At 38.4% G+C, this 24,111-nt stretch overlaps 1 protein-coding gene across 1 annotated transcript in view; it reads left to right on the top strand.

The window, feature by feature from the left end:
- Window positions 1-18,988, top strand: part of antxr1c (ANTXR cell adhesion molecule 1c) — a 44,101-nt gene extending 25,113 nt beyond the window's left edge. The window contains exons 12-18 of the mRNA XM_007560131.2: window positions 3,295-3,373; window positions 7,422-7,517; window positions 7,800-7,838; window positions 7,931-8,029; window positions 8,124-8,291; window positions 9,500-9,580; window positions 13,797-18,988. Coding sequence (XP_007560193.1) covers window positions 3,295-3,373; window positions 7,422-7,517; window positions 7,800-7,838; window positions 7,931-8,029; window positions 8,124-8,291; window positions 9,500-9,580; window positions 13,797-14,060 — 826 coding nt within the window. The 3' untranslated portion in view covers window positions 14,061-18,988. The remainder of the gene's footprint in view (window positions 1-3,294; window positions 3,374-7,421; window positions 7,518-7,799; window positions 7,839-7,930; window positions 8,030-8,123; window positions 8,292-9,499; window positions 9,581-13,796) is intronic.
- Window positions 18,989-24,111: the final 5,123 nt, after the last annotated feature.

Here is a 24,111-nt window from a genome sequence, read left to right as displayed (position 1 = left end):
ACCACCTGTGTGGAGGATTTTGCATTCTCTCATCTTTCTGCCCGTCTGTCCTTTTTCTTATTGACTGTCTTCTTTTATGGTCTTAGCTACAGATTAACTTCTTTTTTTTTTAAATCCTCCGCCGTCCATAAGGCTTTTTATTTTCATTCAGCTGTCTCTTTGTCTGGGTTTGCCTGATCAAAGCCGTGTAGCAGCTAGCCAGGTCTTTCATGTGTGGGACCACATGTTGGTAGCATGCAAGGTTCTCAGCAGGGGGGCTGGGGGAAAACAGGATTGGCTCTTTACATTTATAGAAACCAAACAAGAGGCGATCTTAAGCCAGAATTAGGCGAGTGTTTCACTTGATGTCTAACATGTGTTTATCTATATAAATGCTTAATAATTTTAAAAATGTATGACTAACCAATGAATTAATGTGAAAAAACTTTGTATCACAGGAGGACATGTTGGTATTGCTGTAAGTGCACGGTCATAAAATTACAGCTTATACATATTTTACTGTCTGCATTTATTGGCACCGATAGTAAAGTTACTCACATTGAGAAATTTTGAAAAATCTAATTTTTCATTTGAGTGCTGCTATTCAGAGGGAAACAATTTCATATAAAAAGTTAAATTCATTAAATGTGGAAGGTCAATAAAACGTGATTTTCCTAAAATTTCTTACAAATAAATAAAGAATCCTTATTTGATTAGATTATTTAAAGTTTAATAAATAATCCTTGACTTTCTGTTTCCCTGTGGTAGAAATATTAGAGGATATAGAGTTCTATTTCCTTTAGCCACAGGTCACCAGCACACAGTGAGGATGGAAAGGAAAGTTAGAAAAAATAAAAGTACAAATCTCACTGTTCTAGAAAAGTGGTGTCTTGTTATGGAAACGTAAACACGTTTCCATAACAACCATTAGACGTGCTCTACATGCTAACCAATTCCATGGGAGTGATGCCAAACTCTTAACTTCACATTGCAAAAAAAAGTTTGTTTTTGTCCACATGTAAAACCATGTAAAATTATTTATGACCATTTGAACAGCACAAATCAGATTTTGTTTTCATCATATCCAGACCTTTGGTCCTAAATTGAATACATATCTAATGTTTTTCAAAGCAACCGCAATCTGAACAGCCATGTTGCATTTTTTCCGACTTCCATGTAATAAAGTGTGACAGACTGGAGAGATCAGAAGTTAAAAACAGATGAGAAAGAATCCAACTGCACGACAACTCCATAATTGATGCGCACATGCTGACATCTGTAGCATCCATGTTTACTGCTGCGTGTGATGTCACATGTTGTTCTGCGTATCTGGGTCATTTCAGGGACTCTTTGTCGTTACATCTAATAGAAGTGGCATTTAAGTTCGAATAATAACCATAAAAAAAATATTCAAAAATCAGCATAAAGTCTAGCAGAGTTTTTTCTGGAACAAATGCATCAAAGAATGAAAATATGGGAGGCTGGCAGATCAATCCACAAATATCGATAATATCGATACCTAGTCAATATCAGTATCGGATCGGATAAATGCTAGCAAGATTTCCTCGTCAAATTTTATTTTATTTTTGTTTTGCAGTTTGTCAACTCTGCCTCAAAAAAGATTTTGTTTTGATTTGCTCTCAGATGATTGTTTTTGCTCTTTGTTTATTTAGAAACAATGCACATAAACCATGTCACTATGGTGTTAAAAGTACTTTGTAGACACTTAATTTTTTTCCAAATTCTGTCCTAGGTTTTAACAAAAAAAGAATTAAAAGGAAAAACTACAAAAACACATAAGTCAGAAGTCTGATGACATATCAAATGTAAATAAAAATAATCGGTATCAGTATTGGTGATAAGGGCAAGGTGGGAAAAAAGTGGTTATACACCAGTGATATAGTTAACAACTGCTGTTAATATGATTTTTTTTTTGTTCCATACTAAATAAATGTACTCAAATAAAATGTTCAACTTCCAGTGTGACACTGTGCTGCTGGGACAAAAGATGAAGTCATTACAAGGTTTTTCACACCTTGTTGCTATGAACTGCCAGGCCTTGGTTGGGTGGGTGGTATGGGGTTAGGGGGGATTTAGGTGTGAAGTTGGGGTTGGGGTTAAGGTTCTGGGTTTAGCTGTTCACAATAATTAGAGGTAAATGAAGCAGCAGTGCTGCATCAGCTGCAGTTCAGACAGCTGTCTGCTTCACTTCCTTGTGAAACAGCTGTCTGTGACCATGCTCTACATTTCCTCCCCAGCACTTTGTTGTTTTTTTTCCCTCCACATCCTTTAATTCTGGCTTCAAGGTTTTCTCAGGCTGCTCTATCATTCTCTTGGAATTTTTCATTTGAACAATTTTGGATTTTTTTTTTCTTCTTTTTTTTTTGAATGATCATTTGACATCTTGTCTGTATGGACTCAGACAAATATGCGAGACAGATCGAAGGTTTTGCTTCTTTCTGTTCACCTGACCCCCTGTCATCCCCGTTTTCAGGAGTGATACCACAAAAAGCCCTAGAGATGAGGCAGTTCTCCGAATTGTTCTCCAGTGTTAGAGGTGGAGGGTGGGATGATCCAGGAAGATATGTTGGATATACAGATGAGGTCAGAAGTGGGGCACGGACAGAAGCTTGTTTTGATAAGGGAGTCTGTTGGAAAGAAAAAGCAGAAGGATAATTGAAAGTTGAGTTTGGATGATGTAATTCCCAGAGAAACAAAAAGCAACCTCAACTTGCGGGTTTTTCCATTGTAGTTTATTAAAACTACAATGTCTTTGTGTTTACTGTGCTGGCTCCCCCAGTTACAACCACTTCGATGGGGTTTTTTCTCCTTTCTTGCTTAAACAAAGTGGAAAAATTCTGTATCTGGTTCGTTCGGTTAAAGCCAGCTCAATTACGAGTGAAATGGAGCCTGTAAGTACAAGTCAGGCTCCTCATTTGTTGGACAACTTTTAACAATAAGACCTCAAGGGAGATTAGAGATTTCAGCAGCTACAGTGAGACGAAAACAACACATTCTGGAGACTGAAAAGAAAATTCTGGAGTGAGCAGGATTAGTCATTGTAATTTACTGTCGGGTTAAATGTCTGTCTCCTCCGGCTCTTTATCCCTTGAGTTTTGTGGTTGGAACCTTTTGGTTACAGTTACAATCTCCCCTCATAGCTAGCACAGTGTTTGGTGACGTGATTCTGCTGTGAAGCCAACTTTGAATGACATCATTCTGGTGAAAGAGACTGAATGAGTTACGCTTTTTGTGGACGATATTGTGATATTTACACATTATTGATGCTCTTGCTCATTTCTGTGTGTATTTCAGGGTGATTTATCTCCAAGTGAGCATGAATGACGGTCTGTCCTTCATCGGCAGCAACGTCCACATCACCACCACAGAGTGTGTAAGTAATTATTTTACTTTTTTTTTTAATGCAATCGTAAATTTATGGGCACATTTTTTTTAGCATGTCTTCCAGATATATATGTGTTTTTTTTTTTTTTGTTTGTTTGTTTTACTTTTTGCCACTTTACAAACACAAAATTTGTGTTTATTGGGATTTTTTTGTGATAGACCAAGACAAAGTAGCAATTGTGAAGTTGAAAGAAAACCTGAAAAATGTGGCAGGCATTAATGTTTTGCCCTCTTGAGTCAGTACATTTTACTTCTATGTTAAGGTTAATTTATTTAGACTTAACTTGTAAATAATGGCAACATTTTTGCAGAATATCACTAAAAGCAGCCCAAGTCCAAACAGAACTGGTACCAACATGTTCCTAACAACAATTGTCCAGCTGGAAGGGGAACGTTTACCCCTGTCTAAAGTCTCCAGTGATAGGTTTCAGGCCTTACATGTAGGCCAAAATGTTCACTGTCCTCTGTCTAGAGCATCGTCTTCCACTTGTTTGCTGTCTGGAGTTTTAATGGCCTCTTCTTGCATCTCTTTCTTAAATATTCTCCAAGAAACATCTGGAGAACAGCTATATTTATTCACAGACACAACTGGATCATATATACTGACTGGATTCTATTTGGGGGCTTTAGTGTTTCTATGAAAGATTAAAAAAACAAAACATGTAAGTCATGCTACATAAAATTATGGTAAACTACACGGCAGTTTGTGGATGTGATGTGTAAAAATGTTCAGTACGGATACTTTTGCAAGGCAGGACATGATGCCCTTCCCTTCCTTTCCTAGAAATCTGGTGTTTTGGTCTGTGGGATGAACCATTTGTCTTCTTTGTCTTCTTCATCCTCCCTTTTTGGTGTTATTACTAGCAATGATGCATCCAAAAAGACCCACTGGACTCCCCACCAAAGGAAAGGAAAAAAACTTAGAGAAGCAAGTTCAAGACCACGATATGTGTTTTCTTTGAAAAGTAAAAGGGAAAGGTCCCATAACGACACTGACTGATGAATCCTCTACTTCTGTTTAAATGTTTATTACTCAGCTAGTGGGAAAATGGTTGACATTCCATTTAAAGTAATTTAAAGTAAATTTACCTAAACAAAAACATATGGTGGGACATATGGAAACAGAAGATTCCATCTAACCAACAAGTAATATTCCCTTTAAAGGCCCCCTGCCCCAATCCACAAAGCTGGGACAAGAAACCATGAGAGCAAACTATGTGGTTTATGATGTATACATCCCAACTTAGCATGCTATTACAATTAGAGAGAAGGGAAAGGTTAAAATATGCTTAAGACCCATAAGACATCAAATAAAAATGTACAGCGGATAGCTAAAATCCTTGAATACTTCACACCCCCTCTAAAAACACTTATAACTGTTTACTATAAACAGTCAAACACCATTAGCGCCAAAATTAAAACTATAGCACACCCAGTGGTGGCTACTTCCTTGTCTCAGGAGGCTATATGTATTCCAAAGTTAGCTACTATCTCATTAATGACAGGCTGCGTTAGCTTTGGAGAAGTTCATGACTAGCATGTCTAGGCTGGACACCCACTGGATTGCCTAAGCTTCCTCTACTGTCCATTAGTTCTGGATAGGTTGGTATTAGCGTTGATAGAGTGGGGTTAGCATTGATAGGCTAACCCCACTCTGTCCAATACTAACAACTAGGCATGCTAGCTGTTAGTATTGGACAGGCTAACAACTAGCATGTCTAGGTCATAGAAATGCTTTGGCAGTAAAACCGAAGCTACTATCTACAGCATCTCTGCTCTTGTGAGTACACAGACAGGGAAAATAAATGGGACTCCTGGATTGGCCACTTCGACAGCCAGTAGCTTGCGACTAGACATTTCAGCTTCCAACGCTGCCTTTTCTTTCAAATATTTTAAATATGTTCTATGAAAAAATGTGCAAGTAATTTTTTTCCCAAAAGTGTTTTTTGTTTTCTGTTTTTTTTTGTCTAAGTCATCTTTTGGCAAAAATGAGGAGTTTTTTTTTTTTGTCATTCACTTTTTGGAAAAAATTACATAGGCCATTATTTTAAGAAGGTGACAAAATGCTCTATGAAAAAATTTGCAAATAGGCAAATTTTCCATGAGTAATTCAGAGTTATGAAGACATCCATGATTGCTGAACCGCGAGTAGATGGGAATCCACTGAAATTTCATCGTTTCATTATTTTGCAACCAGCCTAATATGTGTAATACCATACTGCATGACAAAAATATGCACACATCCAGATATGGTCCCATTTACTGACACCTAATAAATTACACTATCAAGTTTTCTAACCAGACAATTTAGTCATTGTAGGAACTCACTGCTTGTTGATAGAGGGGAGGGGATTAGGTTCTGAGAAATATTTATTTGGTTCCTGTGATGAGCTGTCTTCAGTCGGCCCCACTGCAGAGTTCAGATAAATCCTCAACATCACCCCCTCCTATGATAGATAGGGGAAAGTCTAACCACATGTGATCCTCATCTGCGGTCTGCAATGAAAACCATGTTTAGCTGGAGGCTAGAGAGAAAAAGAGAGAAATGTTAACAGATGGATATATTAGGAGACTTAAATGATTAAGATCGACCACAGTTAGCGAGACAAAGAACACAATCGCTACGGTGACGAGGCTGAAAGTGCTCTCCTCTGTTCCTCCTCATGTCAGAGCTTTGGGACTTTAAATCCACTGATTGCTGATCTTGGTAGCATCATTGTTAGTTGTTTTGGAAGTGAACTACGTTCTGGTCTTCATTGGCCAGCTTATTTTCTATCTCTCAACAAAGGTTACAGTCAAGTCATTCTGATTCCCTCAACCTTCCTTCACCTGTTTAATTCAATTTGTACTTAGGTTTTTAATTGCTTCCTAACCTGTTTACTAACCTACGGGCTTCCTCTTAACTTATATATTTACTGATTTACCTTCCCAATCACTTCCTTTATCTCTCCATTGACTTTGTTTTTCTTATCTTCATACTTTCAGTCTATTTTTCCCCTTCCTTCCTTGGTACTTCCTACTTTAGTTTGTTAATTTTCTTCTTTCTTTAGCTCCTTTTTTGATGCATATCTTCATTCTTATGTTTCCTTCCTTCCTTATTTGGACACTCACTGCTTTTCCCCATCCTTCCTGCAAAACTTCATTCATTCATTACTGTCTTTCTTTCTCTCATTATCTACCTTCCTCCTGAAATTTATGTATTTATTTCCATCTTTCCTAATTTGCTTCCCTTTATGACTTCATTTTTTCTGTAGAACTCCTTCATTTCTTGTTAGTGGTTTTATCCATACATCTATCTTTCCTTTTTTAAAATGTTCTTCCTTCCTGCCATCCTTTCATCTTTTTTCACTAACTTCCCAACTTTTTTGGTCCATTGTTTTTTCTTCCGCCCTTCTTTAGTTTGTTCCTTCCTTGTTTTATTCCTTCCTAAGCTGTACTGATTCTTTTTAAATCTGTAAGTAAATGTTTTTTTTTACAGTACTGTACATAAATAGAATAAAGTATCCTCATAGTTAGTATGATTAGATTATAATCCATGTATGTTAAAAATTACATTGCAGATAACTGAGGTCAGAAATCTATGGATTAAAAATAGCAGAAGCAGACTTTATGCAAACACATGATTAATATGTTGGGGTCACTGAAAATTCAACAGGGTCTTGGCAAGGGATCACTGAAGGAGAGATAATTAAAGATGAACTTATAATCCACTGTGTGTGGATTTAAATTCATATCCTGTCGTCCTGCTGTTCCCACGCCACTGCTGTCTTTTTCCTGACCTACCTGACCAACCTACCAAACTTTATTGTTTGGTAGGTTGAAAATGTTCAAGTCTGCACGCTCTCCTTGGAAGTGTTTAACACTTTCCTTTCGTGTTCCTGTCCTTCTATCCCTCCTGAATTTCATCCTTCCTTCCCATCTCCCTTCTTTCATTTGCTGCTAACAAATTTCTCCTTAAGCTGTTCACTGGTAGTAAAGCTGTTCCTGTGTGTGTGTGTGTGTGTGTGTGTGTGTGTCTTTGTGTGTGTGTTGTCCAGTTTGATGGCACCATCCTGCTGATAACGCTGCTGGTTTTGTTCCTCCTGCTGGCCCTTCTCTTCATGTGGTGGTTCTGGCCTTTGTGCTGCACCGTGGTAAGAAACTCTAATATCTTTTTATTGTATAGACGTGAGGGTGATTGACAACGGTAAGACCCGCCTCCTGGCTCTGATTGATTGTTTCTAGTAAGCATTGGGAAAAGGCAGAGGAGCTTGATTTTTTTTTCTCAGATTATCTGTCTCCTACCATACTTTTACATAGTGACAGTTTCAGCAAATATGTACAAAAATATTTTTTCATAAACATTTCATTCATCAGTTAGTCGGATAGAAGCAGAAATGGTGTGCGTTGTTGTGAAGATCCTTTCTTGTCCGCAGGTGATCAAGGAGCCTCCACCTCCTCCTCCACCAGAGCCTGTGAGTCAAAACAGCTGCACACACACCAACACATTCAGAATTTTAACTAGGAATGTTGCAAAACGAAAGAAGTCTCATTTCTGTGTTTTCAGGAGTCAGATGATGACGATGGCCTGCCAAAGAAGAAGTGGCCTACTGTGGATGCCTCATATTACGGAGGAAGGGGAATCGGTGGAATCAAGAGGATGGAGGTGTTTAGATCACGTTGACGCAGTTCAACCAGTCGCCTCTGATAAAAACCAAAAACAGGTCACTAACCGTTCCTGCGTTGCCTGCTGCCTGCAGGTACGATGGGGCGGTAAAGGCTCCACCGAGGAAGGGGCTAAGCTGGAGAAGCCAAAGAACGCGGTAGTGAAGATGCCGGAGCAGGAATACGAACCTTATGAGCCCAAACCCAAGAAAGCTCACAACAAGAAGCCGCCTCAAAACCGCAAGTGGTACACACCCATCCAGGTACACACTGCCGCAAACTCACACAGGACCACTGAGAACAAGCTAGCTGTGATTCAGTCCAACTGCCACGCAAATTTTGAGCTAACTTTCAAAATGCTACAAGAAAAAAAAAGTGATTTGGTTTGTCGCAAATTAAGCAGGCTATATAAACTGTAATTTCGTCAGCCGTTGACGCTGTAACAGAAAGTAGAGTTTCTAACTAACATGGACCACAGAAAAATGGAGAGAGGTTTTCAAGAATGTGTAGCTATCAGACAAGTTGTATTTTTTCTGTCATGTCAACCAGCATTAGTGATGATACAAGCTGTACAAAGACATAGAGAAAGATCAAGAAATAAACAGCTGGTCAGTCATGTGAGGTAGACATTTGTTTCGTCAGAACTTGTTTGGTCAAATGTGATTCCATTTCCACTTTAGCACATTGACTCGTTTTCGGGAAGCTAAAACGACCTTTTGTTTTTCAGTTCTTAACCACTGAATGTTGAAAATTTCACATTAATGGAAGCAGACACTCCTTTCTAATAATCTCTTAGCTGATGGTAAAACATAAAAAATACCAGAAGTGGTTTCAGTCTTGTATTTCTCTGCTGACTTTATGAATAAAGCCTTTTAGACAGTATGCAGCACTGTACCTTTTTCATATAAGCATACACAAAAATACACACTGCCCCTTCTCTACACATGCTGATTACAGTGCATGTACTGTAAGGACACCGCCTAGAAAGGCAGATTATTCTTAAAATTTAGAAATCCCATGTAGAGTATGGATGAAAAATATTCTTCTTCAACAGCTTAAGAGAAAAAAAATGTGGTTTACCGTTCTGTCAGAAATATATTTTTTTCTTTTTTTTTACCCTCGCCAAACACTTGGTGTTGGTAAAATTAGTCTTTTAAACTGGTTGGATCCACATGAATTTGAACGATCCTATTCTGCAGTCTATGCAACTTTTTATGACCTTCCTCAAAATGTTGCATTTGTGCGTAAATAATATTAATTACAGCAATCTTTGGTTACTGGTTTGGTTCATCACTGTTACAAAACACATTCCTGCACAAGACAACACAAAACAGAGTCACTTCAGTGACTCATAGATGATTTCTTAGTACGTCAGTTTGTCTTAAAACAAATTAAGTGATAGACTCTCCACATAAAGTCAGAAATAACTCCAATGATGTAACCATGAAACCCTCCATTCTCTGCTGCTCAGGGTAAACTGGACGCCATCTGGGCTCTGTTTCGCCGCGGTTATGACCAGGTTTCCCTGATGAGACCCCAACCTGGTGATCATGTAAGTTACTCACAATTAAAAGATGTCGGGATCTTTCTTTTAAGTCCACCATAGATGGAAGGTTATGTAAAATTATTGTTTTCCAAAGCTAATGTAAAAAAATTTTTTAATTTATTTCACTATTCAATACTTTCTTGGAATCTAACTTGGAAAAAAATGGTTGAATACCGCTCAGATATGTAAACATTAACTATATTTGACTGCATGTGTGTGTTCATGTTTGTGTATTGAGATTAGACTTGTCAAGGGACACCATAAGCTTATTTAAGCTTATGGTGTCATCAAATGTTTATGTTTGAGCTGTACATTGTCCCAATCTAAATAAAGTTTATTTTCATTAATAATAACCTTACTTGAGATGTAGTTAAATCAGAGACATTCTGGTAGTAGTACACGGAAAGTGACACTGGTTTTGCGACCATGTGGAGGGTTGGTATTTTACATGCTAGTTCTTTAGTAACAATAATCTTTGGAAACAGAAACAAGATAAAAATTTATTTCTGTAGGCATGTAGATGACTTGATTACATCAAACATTTTTACTCTCTACAAGCTTTAGAACCGTTTGCCTCATCCCTGTAGAAATCCAAACCGAAAGGATTAGCAAACGTTTGGACCCCTTGTGCATATGGATTCCTGGAAATTTATATTGGCGTCTCTAAGCCATGCAATTACCCTCTTTAGAGTGAAACAACAACAGCATAAATGCCCCCCCTGAGATAACCAGTGCTTTAAAAAAAAAACATTTCAATCGTATGTAATTGTGCCCTCCTTAAACTCCCAGTGTCTCTGAGTTAGCTAACACCTCAGCTGGCTCGGCGCATGCTGTTGAACCAATTCCTCTCTCACACCTGCTTTGCATTAGACACTATAAATTAGATGAAAAGCAGAACCACAGCTCACATCCTTGTAGTTGGACAGGCTTCTTCTGCACTTATTTTTTTTTTTACTCTTTTTTGCTCTTTACCAGATGAACCACATGGTTCTGTTTTAATGCCCAGCGCATCTATCAAATAGCACCACATAATAGCTAGCAATGAATGTGGAGAAAGAAAAGGCTTTACACTCAGAGAACAAAGCTCCCCCTGGGGGGGGGCTTAGAAATACCTCACAAACATCCAGTACACTGTTGTTCTGTTTATTCAAATAATCCTTCATAATTTTTCAGCTCCACAAGTCCCAAAGGAGAATTTTCCACTTATTGAACATATTTCAGGTTCACTCTTTTTTAGCAGCTTGTACAGTGGGGTACATTATTTTTGAAGTCACAATTTGTATGGAATAATTGAAGTGACAGCAAAAATCATGGCTCAGTGAGTACATACTTCCATTTTAATGTTCTGGTTTCTGCAATTCCTAAGGAGGATGAACAATTGCCTCTCGTTTTTTGTTTTTCAATTTAAAAAACATCTTATTTGTACACCCATGTTTCTATGGTTTGGTACTAGGGCCAAAATGCAGAATATTACACACCTAGCATTGGCTATGTCCTTGTTCCAGGAGATTACATATTTCGAAGCTAGCTACAGATCAGATTAACTGATGTTGAGCTGGATTAAAGTCAATTCTAACAAAATAACACACTGATGCAGTCAAATGTATGTCACCTACAGATATTATATGTCATAATATAGATAATATGTCATATATGTGATTAAATGTTCTTTAAAAATATATATGTCTAACAGGATAGATGGCCAGCGTAGGTATGCTTGTTGTCAGCCTATCTATGCTAATGGACAGCCAAGGAAGTAGGCAAACCAATATGTCACCATATGCTAGTCACTGACAGTGTCAAGTGAGTAGCCTCTCTTTCATTTGCCAATGGTGGCCAGTTCCAGCTAATCAAATCAGTAGCTAGCTTTGGAATGGCTATAGCCTCCAGTAACAGGGATGTATCTAGCTGGGTGCGCAAAGGTCTTCACCTTCGCCCTAATATGTGTTCTTCTTTTATTCAACTTAGCATTAACATGTGTAGGAGGGGATAAATATCAGAAGTGTTGGATAAATCCTGGACATGGAGTTTCCTCTGCTGTTGTGAAGCTGGTGTAACTTTGCTAGCTAAAATGCAGAGAATTTGGTTTTGTTACTTGCAGAACTTTTAACAATAGTCTATACTTGTACAATGACGACCTACTGCGGCTCGGTCTGAACTGAGGCGCTGTTTGAATGCTACATTCATCAGGGTTAGCTTTATTGAGGGGTTTTTCCCAACAGACTTACTGAGTCATAGTACAAACAAAGAGAAATGTCAGTTCGGTTTCAACTCTTAGTTTTTCTTTTGTTTGTCAATTGCCAATAAGCGGCTCAATATGATCCAGGATGCAGTTCTGTTGAGTGCAGTCTGCTGTCAGAAACTGCCAGGGAGAAACTGCTGAGCTCATTGAGCTGTCACATTGTTTCATGCTAAAACAAAATCCCATTTCTCTTCGATAGGCGCTAATAATGAGCAGAAGTGTCTGTATGTCCCAAGCCACCCTGATGTACTGACTGACAAAAGATCTTACATTAAATGTGATGACAGCTAGTTAAATCTTTGTGCTCATGAATGTTGAGGATCATCCAGTCTAAATATGAGAATAAAGTCAGTCATTGTAGGAGTGTGTGTGTGTGTGTGTGTGTGTGCGTGTGTGTGTGTGTGTCACCAAACCACATACAGGACACTTACATCAGAGGGACAGAATAATACTGAGCTGGTATTATATCCCTTTTCTGGACCGGCAGTTTGTTGGTTACAGGGTAAAAGCTAATGTCAAAGACAGAGGACGCCCAGACCTGTCTCCACAAACCGACTGACCATGCCTCACACACACACGTACGTAAATTTAATGCCAGAAAACTTTACGACCGTGGATGTCCAGCACAGCTTTAGAAAACAAAGAAGTGTTTAGGAAAATTGGAATATTTTCACAAAGCAGTTTATGTTATCAGGGTATTTTAGTCCAGATAAGTACAGCATGTGTTGTTGCCTCTGCCAAGACAGGGAAAAAAATTCTTCCGTATTTTGTATTTTTATGACTGACTGCTCTATCATTTTCCTCTATGGAAACCCGTGTTCCAGTGGTTTCAGCCATTCACACTGCTTATTAACAGATTAACATTTCTCCTATCCACACTTGACTACCAACCACACAAATCTGGACAGACGGTAGAGTTTCAGTACTAAAAGAAACCTCTGTGAACATGCTCAAGTTAATAGGGTTTCCTATGTTATAGACATTAAAAGTCATTTTTTTAAACCATATGAAAACTTTAGTTTCCTCTTTTTAAAAAACAATGTTGATCTTTTCTGGAGTCTGTTTTTCTATCCCTATTGACGCTTTCTCTGCTAGTTACCTTAAACTTAACATGACACTAAACCAGAGGTCTCAAATGCTGGCCCTCAGGGCCCAGGTGTTACCCTGCTGTTGCACACCTGGCTTAAATGAATGCAGCAAATGGAGGCATCCTAAGGAGCTAATGAAATTATTTGAAACAGGTGTGCTGGAGTAGGGTCACATCTAAAACATGTAGGACAGCAGGTTGGGGACTACTGTACTCAACTAACCTGTAGTGTGTGAAAGATGATATTCCAGTGTATGAGGACTAAGAACTGGTTAACAACAGGAAAGAGTCCTCAAGAGTTAACACAAGGACTTTAATCTCCATACATTTTTATTTATTTCTATTGCTTATGGCCTTGACGCTCACCCAAAACACATCCAGTACCAATGCATGCCTAAACCTAACCCTAACTCAATTCACACCTTAGTCCTGAGCCTAAACCCCAACCCTAGAGAACTTCTCCTCATGAGGACCAGGCTTCAGTCCCCACAAGTAGCAGTGGGTATGCATTACTTCATTTTTACAATGCAATAAAAACAGGCTCTAGGCTCTCGAATTTGTTTTGGCTACCCACAATGCACTGTATTATAGTCCACTTCCTATTTGTGGAGCTGTCTCCGGTCTGCTTGCATCCACTGTACATTAGAACCACACCAGAGTTTAATTTAATGAAACCAAGACCTACATTTTTAGGTGGACCAGAGTTCACTTTTTTGATCTCCATCAGAGTTTGATTGCACATTCACACCTCCCCAAACGAACAAGTCTTTCTAGACAACCTAAGCAGAGTTCGATTACAGCGGACTAAACAGGAGTGGTGTGAGTGCAACCCAAGTGTTCTGTGCTTACCGTTTGGTTTGCCTAAACATTCATATTTACTTCTTTCTGTGCAGGGTCGATGCATCAACTTTACAAGAGTAAAAGACGATTCGGCAGCAACCAAGGCCCCACCCCGTCCTCCAATTCATGCACCATCGCCTCCTCCACCAGACTACCGTCCCATTACCCGCTCCGCCTCCTCGTCTCCTACCTCTTCCAGCCCACCCACCAGATCACCACCGTCAGGCCAGGTGCCTCCAGGGCCCCCGCCGTCCCGCACGCCTCCAGGGCCGCCCTGTCCTCCACCAGCCCGTCCTCCACCCTCCCTTCAACCCTAAATCATGCAGACAAACGTCCTCCGCCCTCCCGCCCTGTCCACTTTGATATCACATTGATATTACTACCCGTCTGAGCATGTATTTAATCTTAAAGGAGGTGGTCCTGCTGCCAAGTATCCTCCTGCCTTCTAGCAAAGATCAGCTGCATGCTGAACCTGAGACATGAGTCTTCCTTCTGTCGTCTGGGATAGAGTCTCAAGCTAAGCTGCAAGCTCACAATTATATGCTCTTGTGCCTTTACATGGTTAACTACGGATTAAGAATCTGCTTGAGTTGAATGCTTTCTGTAACTAACGCCAAAGCAAATGTTGCATAAATCGATGGGCAAAAACATTTCTTTGAACTGTGGTTTAACTTGACATTCTATCTCACACAGATCAAATGCCATTTCTGAGATCTTGAAAGGATTGTTGCTGGACAGCAAAGCAAAGAAGAAAGGGATGTCTATCAATGAAAGATTGAAAGATATTTAAAAATTGTCTATCTTTATCAACTACTGAGTTTTGTGGTTTCTGGTTATTTTTGACACCTTCTCCATTTCGTATCTTTGCAGTTTTGATTATCTAGTGCCCATCTTTTTGGGTCTGTCGCAATAAATTTTGTACGGTATAAAACTCATGGTTTACTAAGCCAAAATTCAATTTTTAAGTATTTTTAAAACAAAATGATTGCATAGACCCTTTGCAACTACGCCACTTGATTAGTTGAGGTGCCATGATGGACGTTGTAGTGACGGACGGGAGTATTAAACAGAGAAGACTGCCATTGTTTTCCAAAGTTGTTTTTGCCGGTATAGCCACAGCTTGCACTCGGGACGGAGCTTACCTAGTCGGGTTCATAGATAGTGGTATTGACAAAAGTTGGAACTAGTTAGCAGGAATGGAGGGCTCGAGACCGGTCTTGGCCTCAAGCTTTCCCCCCCCGGTGTTGGCCTCGGTCTATAATAAAACGTATGTGAAACATGCATAACCGTAAAAACACACAGCAACGCTAAAACATTGTCTTAGCCACACAAGCTTTAAATTAAGACACAAACTTTGCTCTTTCGAACGATATGACAATCGTCGAACTACGTGCAAAACTCACAGAACCAGCAGCCAATACAGAGGAAAAACAAAGCCTATTTTGTCATGCCAAAACTTACCTTCGATGTTTTATAACCAGAATCCGTGTTAGCGAAAATATTTCCACTTTGTTCCTGCACTCTGTTGTCCTTGCGTCAGCTCTGTTGGCTCCGTGATTTTCGGAAATCCCACGGCATCTATTGGCTCTGATAGTTTCGGGAATTTCCCATGTGAGGCTATTTGTGTTCCTGTGTGTACTAGGCATAATATGTCCAGGATATGTTTTAGGAACAGTGAGTTTTTTAACATCTAATTATTTATGGCTATATTTTTTTTCTGACACATTTTATTAAACTAATATCTCAATTTTTTTCATTTAACATACAACTATTGTGCAATGTAAGCTGATTAATTCAGTTTAGAGAATGTGTATCATTGTGTGGCTGCATTTAGTAACTTAAATATTAGTTTATTATGACCGTCATTAATTTAAAACCAAGAAGTAGTTTTGGTTGACTTTTTTCCATTAATATTTGTATTTTTGGTGTACAAAAGGCAATGTCCTGAAATATTTATTGAAGTCAAACATTCAACTTCAGCCTTGGTCTCGGTCTTGGTCTCGGAAGAACCGGTCTTGACTCCATCCTTCCTAGCTAGCTTAGAAACCGACCCACAAATACTTCGTCCCCTTGAAGTGTTTGTTGAGTTGAACAAAAAATTCAACAAACACTTCACAGATTTTTCTTTTTTTAATCGATTTTTCTAACGGTAAGAAAGGTAAAGACCTTTTTTTTTATCTGAAAAAAAGGTTGTTGTTTTTTTCAGATAAAAAACGTACAAAAGTCCATAAGCGTATTAGTTGTTTTTTTTGTATATTGAGGCTACATGATGGTAGCCTCAATAGCCATAGTTATGGATGATTAGACGCATAGCATCTCCATAACGCAATATTTGATTGCATCTTACTATTCATATTTATCAAGTAGATTATTGCTTATTTTTTCACATTGTACCTTACCTTCTTTCCTCGACAAAAGGTTTACGATAAAATGACAAGTTTGGTTTGTGTTCTTGTCTGTTTGTGCAGCATCCTATGAAATCAACAAAATAAATACGATATCAGGCTACCAACCACCGGTAGTTAAATCATGCTTAGGTTGTGTTGACGTTCGTCATGGTGGAGTGGGTCAGTTTCTGAAGAGTGTGACGTCATGTGCAAAGGGTCAAATACATTATGGCTTTAATATATCAGTATGAAAAAGGTTGTTGATGATAAATACCAAATAGAAACAGGAACAGACAAAAAAAATGGAATCAAAAAAATGGAATCCAGTAGGTACAACATAGCAGTACGAATTTGTGAAAGGAGTGAGCTGACCCAGAACCAGTTAGGCTGTTGATGTAAAGGCAAGAAGTAACGTTTTAAATGAGATGTACATGGATTGGCAAACGGAAGGTTTAAATGCTACTCAGAGACACCTTAAAGCAGCAAATTCCAGCAATTTATTGGCATAAATATTACAGTGTATGGTTAAGATTTGTGGTCCAGTTTTAGCTAATGGGAGGATGTGTGTTTTTTGTTATGTATTTCAGATGTATTTTAAATGTTATGTTTATTGAAATGTTTTAGGTTTGAATTTTGGAGGAAGGTGAGAGGGAATATATCATTTTGTATGTTTGTTCCTTTTTTTTTATCATTTTGTTTTGATATCCAAGCACATCATCTGTTGTGCAACTAGAGTATGTGTTTGTTTTGTTAGCATCTGGACACTGAAACTAATGCAATCATGCATCCGGAAATCAGAATCAGGTCTCTTTTTTTGTTTTTGCCTTTTTCAGTTTTTCTTTTTCTTTTCTTGTAAAACATTTTTGATATTGTATTTTAATGAAGTTCTGTGTATTTTACGTTTTCAGTTTTTTCATTCACCACCGGTCACATTGCAACTGCAGGGCAGTTCAAAGATCATCTAATTTATTTTACTCCCCGACAGAAATGCTGGAGAGTATCAAAACAATTGACAAGGTGTCCAATCACTGACATTGACACTGTGCGAATTTAAAAAATACATTAGCTATCTGTTAAGAAACTCATATTAGGCATGTCAGCGTTGCATGGCACTTTAGTTACACTGTAAAACAGGTTTCTTAAACTAACAGGTTCAGTAGGAATTAATGTCATTTACATCTGAGAAAGTTAAAAATGACAACAACAACAAAAAAATTTAATAAAGTTATATTATTTTTAGGGCATTAGCGCAAAAAGTGGGGAGCTGCCAGTGCTGCAGCACCACCTTTTCTTAATCAAGGGATTTAGCAACTTAACAGAAACATTACTGTTTATCAGTACATATTGCACTGATATTCTAGGCGGCAGCAAAATTAATATCAGGTTTTTTTTTATTAGTTAGTTTTTTTTATTTTTTTTTTATTACTTAAACAAAACTGTTGATTTTAGTACTGACAAAAGAAAAAATGTAAAATTAGGCCCTGGCTAAATTGACTGATATATTTTTTTTAAAGCATGGCTGATGTTGTCATACCCATGCCACCACAGTGTAGGGCGACAAAGTTAATATTCACACAACCTTAAAGTCTTGATTTTGGCTAACACGGTATTACACAATATTTGCCCCACAAGAGTTTCTCTAGTTACATTAGAGATTTAATATTAAGAGAGTCGGAATGAAGCAAAAAAAAAAAGTAAAAAAATTCCTTAGAATCCACTCAGCTGGGAGAAGCTAATATTTGAAGGTGACAGTGAGTCTATGTGTCATTATATTCAGTATTTTCCAGATAACCAGTCTATACAGATATGCCACACACCGCATTTTAAAAAAATCTCTGCTTTTAAAAATATGTTCTGTTTTAATTCCAAAAAAGTCTTTGTACATGGATTGGAGGAGCAAACAAAGAAGAAACATGTTTGCTAAATATTTGTGTTTTTGTGAACAGTGTATAAAGCTAGCAGTAGTAGCGCAGCACAGCTCAGCTCTACAGGAATTCAGAAAAAATGGTTATTTAGATCGCCTGTAGGTAATTGCAACAAATTTAAGGCTTTTTTGGGGGCTATTTCTGTTTACATATAGGAAATTAATAACAACCATGACATAAGGTCTAATCATCTGGTTGATTATGTCTAGATTGAATATTCTTCTGCTAAAGACTTTTCACGTTTTCTTTCGTAAACTTCACCAGTTCTTCCCGCTGACCTGTTAAAGGCTCTAGAGAAGAAGTTTGCCATACTTGTAATACTGTTTTACAAAGGCTCCTAGGATTTTTGTTTGATTTTGCGTATGTCAGGTATGATTTGTATTATTTTGAAACATGGACGTTTCAGCGGTTTTTGTAACATGCCAACTCACTGTACTCAAGAGTTTCTGTGCTTCAATTGAATTAGTTCTGATGTTATGTTGTAATCACCTTGAACAGAACGACACAGACGAGACACTTATCTTCATGTCCTTGTCGTCATTTACACATTCCTCCTATTTTGAGTTGTATCATTATCATTGTCTTTAGCATGCTTTAATGACTAAACGTCAGATTACATGTAAGTGTAAAAACCTGTTGCATTTTACATCGTTGTTCTTCAGGAGCTGGAATTAGCATTAAGGCTTCCCATAATACAGTTACATTAGGGGTTTTTTTATGACAAACTAATTGATTCATTCAAATAATTTTTTTTTTTGTTACTTTTTGAAGGAAACTTTTCACAGCTTTTTACATGAGCAGTATAACCAGTAGTATCAAAAACAATGTAAAAGATGGTTGATTTGCTATTGTTAGCTGATGACTTTTTTTTTTACAGTACCAATAAAGTTTTGCTCTTATCCTTCTCCTGGAAAAAAAAATCATTTTTGTACATTTTCCATGTCACTATCTGCATGTTTGGAATTGGTATTTATTTAGATTATGGGTGTCACAATAATTGTAACAGAACAGGAGGGCATCAAATGTTACACATATATTTCACCATGCCAGGATTCATGGCTAAATAGAAAGCAGCATGATTCACTGCAGACTTTTTTTTTTACTAATGCAAAATTCCCATATTGTTGAAGGGTTTTAAACGGGAATAATTAAAATTACAGTATTTTTTAAAAACGTTTCCATGGGTTTGGATAAAAAGTGGCGCATAGGCCATTGTCTAAACCAGGGTTAGCCATTTAGACAGCTAATCCTCTCTCTGTCTAAACAGCTTCCTGGTTTTCAATTTGTTCAGACTGCTGCCTGTTAAAATACAAGTTGCTAGAAATGCTCCACAGAACAAACCCCAGTTTGAAAAAAAATCTATTGAAGCTTTCAAGTGGAAAAGTAAAAAGCTGAATAGTTTAGTATGCAAGCTAGCTCCCTAATGACTTCCATGTACTTTTGTCATCTCCATTAAAAGTCTTAGAGCTCCATTTAAATTATTCCAGAAACTCCAATGGGTTCACCTACAGCCTCCTCTTTATCAAAAGTGTTGACTCTTTTAGCCAGTTATTAACATGTTAAACCTAAGCCGAAGTGTAGCAGTTAGTTACCATCCTCCACAACCCACGACAACTAGCGAGATCTAGCTAGCTGTTGTGCTATATGAAAACACATTATCTGCTGTGGAAGGGTTTCCAAACTTTGAATTTGATACAGTCAAAAGAGCAACCATGAGCGCTTCCAGCTACATAATTAGTGTGGAGTCTACATTTTTTCCCCTCTGCATGCAGAGGATCGGAGGATGTGGGATGTTGAAAGGGGCTGGCTGAATAAAAAAAATGAAGAAAAGAATGGAGAAAATGAGGCAGTCAGTCCTTGAAGCAGACAGGAGGGAGTGAGCTTGCAAAATAAAAAAAATAAAGAATAAAAAGTGGAAACAACAACAGCTTGAACCCTCTCTCTCTCTCTCTCTCTCTCTCTCTCTCTCTCTTTCTCTGTCCCATCAAGTTCACCATCCCTTCATTGCCTACAGCAACGCTATACCAATAAGGCATTTAGCAGAAGCTAATTCTAAGGCGCTAAATCCAATCAATAACATTATGTCAACATAATATATCTCCCTCAACATAGTCAGATTTGTTATTACGCAGCTTCCTGTATAGTTGTGCTTGAAGAAGTGATTGTTTGGGACACACTTTTCAGTCAGTTTTTCAGTTTTATAGTTGCTGCGTCAACTCCCACTTTAACATATCAATATAAATGTCCAACTACATGAAGAATCCTTAACAGCCAATAACAAAAACTTCAGCATAATGTTGAACTTTATTCAACTGAAAGTTTACAAAATCACTAAGTAAGTTAGCACTCGAGAATTCAACCAGAAAAATTACTTTTGGGGAAGTTAGGTGTGCTAAGAGTTTCCAGAGTTAGCAAAAAGGCTAAAGTGCTGCACAAAACATGTTCTATTAGTAGATTTGCAGAAGTGTTTGAAACCATTTGCCTAAAGTTGAATCTCTGTCCAGTTCTTCTCTGATGACCTCAGCTACAACATCTTTAAACATGCAGCTTAAAGACTTCATCTAGTCCAAAGCACCTAAATCCATCTAGGAGTCTGTATCAATACTTAAACATTGATCCAGTCTGGAAGGTTTGAAGGGGCTCTGGATGAAAATGTTCCGTAAAAGACCTGCAGTTGTAACTGCACTGAATATTACAAAATATCGAGTCACGATAGCCATTTAAAAAGGTTTCACAACCATGTATCTTTTTCCCTCCCATTGCTAATTTTATATGATTTGAGTTAGTCTATCATAAATCCCAATAAAGTATGTTGAGATTTGAGGCCGTGGGGCGATTAAAAGTGGATAAGTTCAGAAATATAAAACATGCATTTTGTCAGCTGGAAGTCTTTAGCATGATTGTGCGACAGCGGCCATCAGGGGTTCAGACTGGCAGATTTATGAAAGCATGCAGAGCTTTAAGTTGGCGGATGGAAGGGTCATGTGCATTTTCATGATCGCTGTAATCTTGAGCATCTGTGTCAAGTTTGAAAAAATGAACTTGTTAAACTCTGCGGTTCAGATGGAAGAATCTGAGTTTTGTTTTTTGGGTTTTTTTGTTGTTTTTTTGCCCTGACAGCCAACCTAAAATTTTGTTGGGTTGCTTTTTGTTTTTTTTTTAATACACCCTAATCTCCAAACAAAAGCCTTGCTGGCTGGGATAAGAAAAGGCATGTTAATGGTCCTGCAGTTGCACCACAACAATCATTTCTATGCTATAGCTCCGTTTCTGGTCTGGCTCGCAGATCTTCAGACGATATTTGTGGGAAGTAAGTTCCTCCCATCAACCACTGTCATCAGGCTGACCAGGCTGAGGGCACATTCATGCGAAACCGCCTCAAAAATATATCATTATAGAAATCTACAGCTGCTGTAATGAATGTATAGTTCTGATGAGAGCTGAAGGAGGTGTCGACCAAACAGCCTGGGAGACGGCTGTGCCGTCCACCGGCTGACATGTTTATGGTGAATCTCGTTCACTTTAACCTTCCTCTCTCCTCCAATTTTTTTTTTCTTTCTCGCTGCCAGAAGAAAACCGAGGCCCAGAAGAATGTGCTGATGTCTGAGTGTTTCATCTTGGTCTCACATTACCGCCCAGACTGAACCTCACTGACCCATCTCAAGCAGACACACACATACACACACACACACACACACACACACACACACAGATGTTGGTATTTGTCTTTGTGGCTGTATTTTGATGCTTCCAGTATCCTTGGTGACCGTGTGAGGAAAACAGCGGGCTGGAAACAGCTGTCCTGTGAGCGCGCGGCGGTGGTTTTTCTGTCACCACATTCACTTGGTTCTAATCCTGGACACAAAGCCGCAGGGGGTTTGTCGTGAGGGTTTGGTGTTAAATCAGATCCAAAACCAACCCCTCAACAACGACGTTTTGACTTAAAGCTGCGGTATGTAAGTTTTATTGAAAAATTTATATTTTTTAAATATTTGTTGAAACTGTACGTATGGTATGAGACAGATAATCTGGGAAAAATATAGACCTCCTCTGCCCCAAGAGGCCGGTGTTAGCGCTGTCAATCACCCTCCGTGTGACGCTGCTCATCCCCTTCTTGCTCTCTTCTGCACTGCAACTAGCATAGCCTGTCATGAAAGCTAAGGCTAGCTAGCATAACCACCAATGAGGGCGGATAAATGGTTTCCCTGTAATGTTAAGTTGTTTCTCCACCATTAGCATGTTGACCAGCAAATGAGCTTGCTGGTTTGCTGGTCAATCAGAGCCAGGAGGAGGGGCATTAAGCCCCTCCTCCTGGCTCTGATTGTTTGGTTTTGGTGCATTCCTCCAGATGGCAATAGTAGCTCACAAAGGAGGTCAATCTTTTCACAGATTATCAGTCTCATATTTTACTGTCACGACACAGTGAGATTTTTAACAAATATGTAAAAACCATATCGGCTCTGAATTCAATCCACAAATGCATTTTTTATTCTAAATGGAAAATTAACATTGTGGTAGCTCATCCAACTAAAAGTGGACGGTGATGCTGTGGGCAGGGAGGATGTGCAATAGCAGTCAGTCTCACAGTGAATCCAAACAGGCCTCTGACTTAAGACTTACTGTCTTAACTCATGACTGTTATGATATGCTAACAGCTCAATATCAGGGCAGCAGAGTCAATATTCCATCTAGTGTGTCCTGGATGAGCCCATCAGCGATTAGCAAGCACTGCTAATCCACCTCATTTGCTTTTGCAGCTCCTCTTATAATTTCTGCCTGGCCGTTTGTTTAATAAGCCGGACCGAGAAAAACATATTATCCAATTATAAAAATACCAATAGGTTATTAATAATGTTTTATCATTGGATATTGTGTGTGTATGTGTGTGTGTGACACTGAATTAGTCTGAATCAATACTTTGAGAAAACACCTTTACACCTGTAGCTCCATGTCTCTTTGACCATGTAGAGATTGATATTTTTGCCCTTTTTCTTTCCCTTTACAGTTAAGCACTACTATATGCTACAAAATAAACTCCAATACAGTTTATTGTTGTAATGTGAGAAAATGTGAACGATTTAAAACAGAACATATGTTGCAGGGCGCTGCTCAGTCCCAAAGCTGACTTCAATCAGGAATTCGATGGTGTAATAAGTCGGTTAGAAAATGTGTCTTGCGTGATTTGCTGCCATTTACAGCTGGACCAGAAAGGTATTTTTGCCAGAGGCGACGAAGCGAAATACACAATCACGTTAATCTTCCAGTAAGCTTTTATCATCTATACATCATCAGTCATAAAACATTGGTATCTTTGGACTCAGGGAGTGGAAATGGGAGTGTGGTTCGTAAATATCTGGCGAAATAAACATGGTGCAGATTCAACAGAAATTGTTCACCTGGCTGTCAACCCTGATCACACTTACTCACTGCTTTCTAGGAGCCTCGCAACGGCGATAGCTGAGTTTTGGAAAACCTCCAATTGGCTGGGTCAGATCTTCCATGGAAAAGCACCGCGCTCATGTTACCATAAGCTCAGAGTGCTTTACAGCTCCCACTGATATCAAGTTTCATTTTAAGATTTGACACATGTTTTGGTTTAACGTTCATTAATCTTCGGATAATTACCAACCTGTGTAGCTTGACGGATGACTCAGCACCTCACAGACGAGATGCACTCAGGGGGTTTTTCTCAAGTTGGGGCTGTCCATGTCTCAGCCCACACCGATAAACACGAACTGAAAAACTCACATTGTCCAGGATAATCAGCTCAAAGCAAAGAAATCAAGAGTATGTAGTGAGAAATAAATGTCTTTCAACATAATATTCTCACACGTATCGGCGATGACACCAAGGTTTAAATCTACTCTGTTATGTACATAGAAAATGTTTTAGATCTTTGAATTGAGCTCTTAAAAAAATGGTAGTAAAACCAAAAGTTTTGTGTTTATATTTTTGCTTTGACATCGTTTCCAATCGACAATATGTTGTGTTTTATTAACTTTATATTCTAACACACTATTTAAAGTAGTTTTACTGACATGGCGCCATGTTTAATT

Source organism: Poecilia formosa, unplaced genomic scaffold (genome assembly GCF_000485575.1).
Source record: "Poecilia formosa unplaced genomic scaffold, Poecilia_formosa-5.1.2 Scaffold4, whole genome shotgun sequence".
Lineage (NCBI taxonomy): Eukaryota > Metazoa > Chordata > Actinopteri > Cyprinodontiformes > Poeciliidae > Poecilia > Poecilia formosa.
Note: the sequence above shows the minus strand (reverse complement) of the source record. Positions and strands in the feature narration are given on the sequence as shown.